The 9,838-nt window shown below is 36.4% G+C and overlaps 1 protein-coding gene across 1 annotated transcript in view; it reads left to right on the top strand.

Annotated features, from left to right (window-relative positions):
• The window catches only part of KYNU (kynureninase), a 110,032-nt gene extending 101,029 nt beyond the window's left edge, over nucleotides 1-9,003 (top strand). The window contains exons 13-14 of the mRNA XM_008143491.3: nucleotides 6,908-7,138; nucleotides 8,842-9,003. Coding sequence (XP_008141713.2) covers nucleotides 6,908-7,138; nucleotides 8,842-8,976 — 366 coding nt within the window. The 3' untranslated portion in view covers nucleotides 8,977-9,003. The remainder of the gene's footprint in view (nucleotides 1-6,907; nucleotides 7,139-8,841) is intronic.
• Nucleotides 9,004-9,838: the final 835 nt, after the last annotated feature.

Raw genomic sequence — 9,838 nt, forward strand, 5'->3', positions numbered from 1 at the left:
TAGGAGACAGTAGCCCCAGCTTGTGAGAGGGATGTCCGATTGGGCCTAAACCGGCAGTCGGACATCCCCTGAGGGGTCCCGGATTGGAGAGAGGGTGCAGGCTGGGCTGAGGGCCCCCTGCCCTTGCATGAATTTTATGCACCGGGCCTCTAGTAGTATATATCTATATATATCTATCTATCTATCTATATATCTATATATATATATATATGACTAGTCAGAGTAAAACAAAGATTGGGTAAGGTTGTTTCATGAGTTAGGGTAAATTTTGTTAAAACTGGGGATCTATGCCATTATAGTCATATATATAGTCTCTACTCTTACTGGCTAAATATTTTTCTTTAAATTCATTCATATTTTTACTTAAAATAAAGTTAGTCTTACCCTAAATAATAATATCCAAGGAACCAGTTTGTTTTCCTAGATCTGCATATCTATCTATCTTTCTATTTCAATATATCTAGATAATTTTATGTATTTCTACCTATCTATATATTCCAACTAATTATTCAAATATTAATTAATTTCAGAGTGAGACTAAATTTATTCAAGTAAATATAGTTTTAATAATTTATAATGCACAATAGCAGTATAAATAGATATATTATGTAAATATATATTCATACACACATTTAAGTAAAATATATTTTAAGTATACATATACATTTTAATAGAGATTTTAAACAAATAGCTATTCAAATAAAATTTTATTTTCAAAAATTTAAAATCATCTGAAGATAAAATAGTTTGTGATATTTTAGGAAATCATGTTCTGGATTGACTGGAAATACTTCCAAAGTCTCTCCTAAACCTAAAATTCTAGGAATCGGTGAACAATTATCGCAGTTTCTCATTTTGGCCACTGGGAGGCAGTGTCAAGTTCCTCTATTTTTATGCAACTTCACTACTAAATCCTGGTAATCAGCTAGTTTCATTTCATCCTAATTTAAAGAGCAGGTTCTCAGTTTGACCACTAGATGGAACTTGCGCTGTTCTCACTTTTCAGCTTTTTTTTTAGGTTGAAATGAGCTCAGTAAACAAGATTTTTGTTAGTGATAAATTTTAGAGGGAATCGGCTTAGCAGATTAGATAATGATATTTTAATTGTTTTTATAAAAGTCATTCAGAGAAAAACTTCTGTTAAACATTTCAAAACAAAATGTTTTGCTTACTTGCCAGTTTATATCAGGGAGAAGATGAATTACACTACTTAAAAGCTACCAAGACATACCTTAAAAAAAAAACTAGTATTTAAAGTTATTTCCTCTTATTTTTCTTATCTTTCTCAGCCATATCTATAAATTTTCTTTAGACTCTCCACCAGTATTTTCTCTGCGGTGGGTGGGCTATTGCAGTATTCACCCCTCTGCCAGGGCAAGAGTCCAATTCTGAACTTTCCCTACCAGTACTTTCCTACCATAGTGTATTATAGTCCCCCAGACAAGCTTCTAGTCTCAGCTGGAATCGGAAGACTGATTTATCTCTTCCTTTATCATCTAAGTTTAAACTCAGCAAAGGGACCTAAGAGCCACCAGAGGAGGGATATACACTTCTCTGGAGCTTCTTATTACCTGAGTACTTCTCGGGAGCCTCTTAGAAGTACCTTGCTGAAGTCATTCACTGCTGAAGCAATGACCTAAAGGAAATTATATGTAGGTAATCAAACCTTAGGTTGATGAAAGTATTCTTTTGAAACTCTTTCTCCACATTATAAATTGCAAAATTCTGAAATTACAAACGAATACATTTCATTGTTTCCCATTCTCTACCTAATGTTACAATGTTCCCCTTTCTAGATGATTCTGAGTTTGCCATGTGAGTAAGCACCAGTAAGTTAACCATGTCGGGACTTAACTTATTTGTTTAGAAGTTACTGCATATGGAAGATAGGTAATTGAAGTTTGAGTAAATGAAATAAATAAATACCTGAATCAAACTACCTTTGTTTGTTTCCTCTACTTCCCTTTTGAAAAATATTCCACGTAGTCAAATGCCAACTGCAGGAGAGAGTATATATTTAAGAAGCAATGCACATGAGCATGATCTCAGGGTTACAATAAGAATTTTAAGCAAAGGATTAAAATGACTGTTTATAATTATGTACATTTAATTATATTATTAAAATAGCACCTTATAGTCAGTTTCAAACTGTCATTTTCTTTATATTGTTGCTTCTTAATCATTTATACAACTAGAGGCCTGGTGCACGAAAATTGTGCACGAGGGTGGGGAGGTGTTCCTCAGCCCGGCCTGCACCCTCTCGCAATCCGGGAACCCTTGGGGGATGTATAACTGCCAGTTTAGGCCTCAATTCCCCAGTCCGGGACCACTGGCTCCTAACCATTTGCCTTCCTGCCTGCCTGATCACCCCTAACCACTCACCTACCTGCCTGATTGCCCGTAACCACTTGCCTGCCTGCCTGATCGCCCCTAACCGCATCTGCCTCAGCCCCTGCCACTGCGGCTTCGTCCCGAAGGACATCTGGAATGACATCTGGAAGGTCATTTGGCTGTCCTGTCTAATTAACATATTACACTTTTATTATTATAGATACTTTAAAAGTATTGTGGGTCAAGGCAAAGAGCACTAGAGTAGGAACTGGTTGGCAAGTACTGCACCCCTTGTGGGAACACGAAATGTGGCTTTCACAAGTGACAACTACTCGTTAATTGATTTACCTCAATTTCTAAGTAAAAATGTTTCAACCAGAGCAGTTCTGAGGTCTCCTCAATTTTCAATTACTAACTTGAACTGACATAATATTCATATTGTAATTTGAAAGGTCATATTTGTATGTAGCAATGTATAAAAAAATTTAGACCCTTTCAGTACATAAATTTAAAATGAAATAAATAGCTTCAAAATAAAAATTAGAGCATTTAAATAAAATACATGGCAAGTCAGGAGAAGTTTACTTTGTATTTCCTCAAAAAGTTATCAGAGAGCCATTTTTAAGAATTTAAGAAAAAAAACATGACAATTGAAAACATCATGCTTATGCTTATTTTTCCTATTTAAACTTATCTAACTTTGCATTCATTTTACTCAGGAAAAAAAAAAAAAAAAGGTCCAAGTAGATGAAACTGCCAAGAATTCTGTTATAAGCTGAATATTTTCAAATTACACTTTTCATTTTTTTTCTATTAAAAAAATATTCTTCCTCTGTACTGAAAGCACAGAAATGATCAGAAGCCAAGAAGGAAAGGGGATATTTTATCCCCTTTCCTTGTTAACTCCTCCTATTAGCCCCTCTTAATATTTTGATGTGAGGGTTCAGCAGAGACATTTACACTCTGTGAAAAGAATTCTATAGTGCCTCAGAACACACCTGCGGTGGTAAGGTGGAAAACAGTTTTAGATACAAGTTATTTTATCGTTAACAAAGAGCAATAGTATGTTAACACTGAGATATTTGTTAAAAAATCGTTTCTAGTTATTAAGAAAAATTTGCAAGGCAAAAGCCTCCTATAAAAAACTATGAGCTTAAGTAATATTCCCCAAAGTCTTGCTAACCTACAAATACAAATGAAATATCATTAAAAGTACTACTTCTAACATTGACCCCATCTGTATCTTATGGGGCCCATATCAGAATCAGGAAATTTTCCAGAATTTTTTATTAATAAAATTTTCCTCAAATAATTATTAATATCCAAAGAGAAGCTTAGAAAGATTATTCTCATATTTTTATATTCCAAACCTGAGAATCAAAACACTGGTGGGCTGCACCTTGCCTCTGTGAGAATGCTGACTCTTGAACGGGGCTCAGTGTCCACCTATGAACCAGGAGGTCATGATTCAATTCCAGGTCAGGGCACATGCCAGGGTTTCGGCACAATCCCCAGTGGTGGCAGCTGGTCAATGATTCTCTGTCTCATTATTGATGTTTCTCTCATTCTTCCTTCTTCTTTCTGAAATCAATAGAAATATATTTAAAAAAACACAACAACTTGGAGATGTTCCTTCACGGAGTTCTCATTGTGCCAGACATGTTACATTTTGTTTTACACAAGAAATGCCTCCTATCGGACTCCATGTAACCGGGGTTACCTGAGTCCTAAAGAATATAGTCATTTACCCTTACTCACAGGGGGTACATTTTAAGACCCACAGTGAAAACCTGAAACCACAGAGTGTATGGAGCATAGTATATATCATGTTCCATATATACATATACATATACATATACATATACATATACATATACATATACATATACATTTATATATATATGTATATACATATATACATATGTGTGTATATATATATACATACACACACACACACACACACACACACACACACACACACACACACATATATAAAAACCTAAGTGACCAAACAACTAAATGACTGGTTGCTATGATGCATATTGACCACCAGGGGGCAGACACTCAATGCAGGAACTGCCCCCTCGGGGTCAATGCGCTCCCACAGCCAACCTCCTGTGGCTGGCCAACCTCCTGCAGTCCCTCCCCTCGGCCAGCCAGCCTGATCGGCCCTGATCAGCACTGGGCAAGATGGTCCCGATCACTGGCCAGGCTGAGGAACCCCACCCATGCATGAATTCATGCACCGGGCCACTAGTATATATATATATTTAATTTATAAATTAGGCATAGTGAGAGATTAATGGCAATAATTAATCATAAAATGGAACAATTATAACAATGTATACTGTAATAACAGTTATGCAAATGTGGTCTCTCTCAAAATATTTCATTGTACTGTACTCACCCTTCTTTATAATTTTTTCCTTTTTTCATAATTTCACAGATAGAAGACTCATTCTTACCATAGGTCTTAGGAACCTCCTCAAATATTTTTTTTTCTTTCTTTATTAAGTAGAGAACTTGCACCTTTTCACTTAAAGGACAAACTTTACAGCTTCTCATTGGCATGTCCAAATTGCCAGCATCACTACACTTGCACTTTGGGGCCATTATGAAGTAAGTAAGACTTGCTTGAGTAGAAGCACTGCCATGCCATGCCAGTTGATCTGATAACCACGCTGGCGACTAAGTGGGAGGGCACACAGCGTGGAGACACTGGACAAAGGGACAGCCTGGGAGACATGGAGCAGAAATGCAACAGATTTTCATCAGGCTACTCAGAGTGGTGCACAATTTAAAACTTAGGAATCTTTTATTTCTGGAACTTTTAATCTAATTTTTAGACTTTGGTTGAGGGGGGCAACTGAAACCATGGGCAACTTGAAACTGTGGGAAGCAAAGCCATGAATAAGGCAGGGGATGGCTGTCTTCTTTGCACTGGGACCTCAGATTCCTTCTGAAACAAAGACGTCGGCTTCCCCTTGCTACTGATCTCCTCCCAGGCTGCAGACATAGTCTGTGAGGTCTGGGTGGCCAGGAAGACAGCATTCTATGCTGCTTGAGAGATGAGTGGTTTGGGCTAGATACAGGGTAAAGTGGGTAGTCAGAAGTGGTCTTATTCTAGATATCATTTAAAGGTAGAGCTGCCAGGTTTTGCAGATGGATTTGTGGGAGTTGTTTGGAAAATAAAGGGGTCAAGGATGGTACCAAAGTGATTGACCTGAAAAACTGGTGGGGAAGGAATTGCCAAAAACTGAGGTGGTGAAGGCTACAGGAGAAGGTGACATTGGGAATCCCAATGTTGAATATGTTTAGATAGAAATGCCTGTTATACATGCATCCAATTAGAATGTCGAGTAACAGTCAGATACGTGGTTCTGGATGGGAGAGCTTTGAATGTTAAGTCTAGATTGGTATGAATTGTGGTTTTTTTAAAAATCATTGTCTGAATATAAAGAAAAGGTTGAAAGAAAAAAAAAATACAACTCCCTTCTTCTTCTTCAGCCAAACTCTACCCTCCATGCAATGAAGGGGAAGAAAATGTATGCTTAAAGTGTTTACTCCTATTAGAACGCGGGCCCACACATATATACAGAAATTAGTGTTTTCATAGACTTTTGGAGTCTACATACCATTGAATGACCCTGTCTTTGCTCTGTGGCATAACATGATACAGTAAAGGGACAGAAAGTGGCAGACTAGTGCATCACACTCTGCTTGAAGTTCATTCAGCTCTTACAGGGAGGATATATTTTTAAACTCTACTTGACCTTAAGAGATAAGCTAGAAAAGCATGTCTGTTCTGACCTCTAATGTTCCAACACCAGTTACTGTGTGCCCTTGTCACTCATCTTAATATAAGACACCTCAGGCAGGAAATTGCAGTGTTTTCAGACCATACTAGAGTGTAATAGGGAAAAAAGTGATGAAAGAAGAAAAAACGCGGGGAGGAGGGGGGGAGAAAGGGGAAAAAACGGCTGAGGCTTTAGTACTTACAAATGTATTGTGTAACATTTTTGCTTCTCTGTCTGATAAAACTTGCTTGTTTTCTTACTGCTAAACTGGAGGAGATCCAGCACTTGGTCAAACAACTGTAAATAATATTTTCAACATTACCTTCCACATAGGCATGCACATTTAGCTCTTACTGTATTGTTTTGTGGACCAAACAAACTTCATATCAGAAGAGAAAACGTCTTCTTGATTATGATGGTTTTGGAGAAAGTGTTCGAATTTTATGATATTTCAATTCCTTTATAAAGGGATACTTAGAGTAATTATTCTAAGCTAATTTAAATAATTCTGAAGGAACATTACATCACCTTTTTTTTTCTTTTGCAAATATTGTTTAAATGGCATTTTTGCAGTTTTTCTGATATAGAAACTTTGCGTTCAGTTCTTGATGGCAAAGGATTTAACAGAGGATATATTTTTACAAAATGACTATTTAAAATGGGATGGTTTTTGGAGAGGTTAAAAGTGGTGATTTCCTTCTTTATGCACGATTTGCAATTAATTTTTGCTTCTTTGTAAAAAAAAACAAAGTGTTGTTAATCTGTTTCTCATTCTACAGATCTTTAAGAAAGCAACCATGAAAGCATTGAGAAGAAAGTCTGTTTTGCTCACGGGTTACCTGGAATTCCTGATCAAGCACTACTATGGCAAAGACAAAGCAGAAACCCAGACACCAGTGGTGAACATACTCACTCCATCCCGTACAGAGGAACGCGGCTGCCAGCTAACATTAACATTTTCCATTCCAATAAAATGTGTATTTCAAGAACTAGAAAAAAGAGGAGTGGTTGTAAGTATATCTCTTGCTTTGCTACCCCGTTTTCTCTAGGGGTTGCATGCTAGGGGGAAAATTTGGATTCTTTAGTTTATTCACTGGTGCATGTAATTTCACATCAATCAGTCAGTTACTGAGAATAATAAATTAAGTGCCAACTAAGTCAGTATTCGGGACTTGCTAATGAAAGGGCACAGAGATCTGTCATTTCTGATAAAAAAGAAGAAATCACAAATTTTGGGTAAAAAGTACAGTTTTACGTAATTTATTCACTTTTATTACACTTTGAGCAGCAAATATTGTTTAATCTGAGGAGTGTTAGCATTGTATGAAATAATTTTTTTAACCCTTGGGCCAAAGTGGCCTTCTTAGTCTCTTGAAAGGAACTAATAGGTGTTAAGAGAATAATTTCAGGGGAAAGTGGTGATAATGCAATCTAGGGACTGCTCCACTCATGTGGCCCTCCAAACCTTTAGAAGAGGTCACCATCGCAGACACTGGAGGCACCAATCAGAATATCAGCCCTGCAAATCACTATGACCAAGACATGTGCTCTTGGGAAAGTTAGCATGTGTTAGCCCAAGACTTCTCATCTGTTTTGGGGTGCGAATGTATACTTACTTCAATAAGTTGGTATGGGAATAAAATGGACCAACACATACGAACCATTTACTATGCTATCTAGCCTGTAGTGGGTATTTCTTAATATAGTTCTAGTGATCTTCAGGCTAGGCCAAATTGTCTGGGCCCATTTCATAACATTTCAGCATTCCCAGTGTAAACCCAAACTAATTTTAGACTGTGATAAATAATAAAAAGACTTGTTTGAGCAAAAGGAGATACAGCCTGGGAACACAGGTTTAGATAGCAACCTAAATTGTATTCAACAACCCTGGACAAAGGGAAAGCCACCTTTTATAATGAAAGTTCTCACCCAGGTTTCCAATTATGTCCATTTTATGTAATGAGGTATCCAATTGTGCAGTTGTGATTGGTCAGTATAGTTAAAATAAGGATACAAATTGAGCCATACTGATTGGATGGGGCAGGTCTCAGTCTGTTGGTAGAAAGATGAAACCTTGGTTTCCCCACCATTGTTGACTCAGATGGCATAAACAAGCTAAGAGTTCAATCGGAGGTTTTCTCCATGTACAGAGTATGTGAGGAGCCCGTCAGCTAATGACACTAGACTGTAATTCATAAAATTTGGGCCCTTGGTTGACCATGGGGCAGATAAATTCTTTCTCTGGGTTCACATCAAATGAATATTTCTTCTCAAGGTGCATGTCAGGAATATAGCCAACTCCTTACCTGCAAGATTAGGGCTTAGAGAAATAAATGTAAGGATAATTGACTGGAACTCTCCAGGACAGTGTGAGGTTCTCATTCATTTAAATGTGTCCAAGATTCCCAGCTCTCCAGGGTCTCCCACAGACGAATCATACATATGCTCTGTTGAATGCTTAAAGAAGATGACCTAAATGGACTTCAGAAAAGTGCTTTTGGATATTCATGTAACAGCCCACTAATGGTTTAATTATAATTAAGAAGAGAGTTTCACATAACAGAAACAATATATTTTCATTAAGGTAAAAAAATGTTTATATAGTAAGTTTTAGGGAAATCACTATGACTATTTCATGTAAGTTCATCTCGAATGCAGATTTTCATTATGAGAATAATGCTGACACCGTTGTGGCTTTATTTTCCCCCCACAGTGTGACAAGCGGGAACCCAATGGCATCCGAGTAGCTCCAGTTCCTCTCTACAATTCTTTCCACGATGTTTATAAATTTATCAATCTGCTCAATTCTGCACTCGAGGCTGCAGAAAGAAAACATAATGGTGTTTAGAACAAATTAAGCAAATAGTACTGAAAGCTGCTGTGATTATTTTATTATTTTTATTCAAGTTTTAATCATTGAAAATGTTAAAAAAAAAAAAAAGAAAAAAGAACTAGTTACACCTAACTGGCAATGAATTGCATACTTTACAAAAAAATCTGGCATAATTCTTTTAAGAGTCAATGTCCCTGAGGAATCTAAATGTCTGTCCAATTTCTTGGTGTTTTGTGAATCAAGGTTTTCATTGGTCTAAATAATATGTACAGAGTCTTGGTTAGCTGTTACAGTTCATGGTCAGTGAAGTATTGTTACTGGTTTAATTTCTCATTGGCTGACAATGTCATAATATATGTGAAATTTTTGTGTCAATTTTCTAAATATCACTTTAGCTTAAATTTTCCAAAGACTTTCTTATAAGCACTATAGTTGAACCATCTGATATATGTATGATTTTGGAATATTCTATCCAGCTCTGATCTAAGGAACAGAAAAAAAAACAAAAAAAAAACATTTTCTAGAGCAGTGGCCTTCAAATATTTTTGGCCACAATCCACACTAAGAAATATATCTAAAAACAAAGACCTATATTTATGTGTGGATAGGCCTTATTTTAACACACAATTTTTAACAATATTTTAACATCTGTGAAAGAAAAGTCTATCAATTTTCAATCAACTGCTTCTTACAATTGCCATTGGCCATTCTTTCCCATTACCATCCCTGACATCAGCATGCTTCTCAAAACGAATAGATAGCACTTTACATTGAATTAAAAGTGGTATATATAGCAAAAACCAAAGGTTCATAAATTATTTACCTGTGCTCTGATATTTATTATTCTATCTTATTACAACAAATGTTGTTTGAAACT

Source organism: Eptesicus fuscus, chromosome 11 (genome assembly GCF_027574615.1).
Source record: "Eptesicus fuscus isolate TK198812 chromosome 11, DD_ASM_mEF_20220401, whole genome shotgun sequence".
In the NCBI taxonomy this organism is placed as follows: domain Eukaryota; kingdom Metazoa; phylum Chordata; class Mammalia; order Chiroptera; family Vespertilionidae; genus Eptesicus; species Eptesicus fuscus.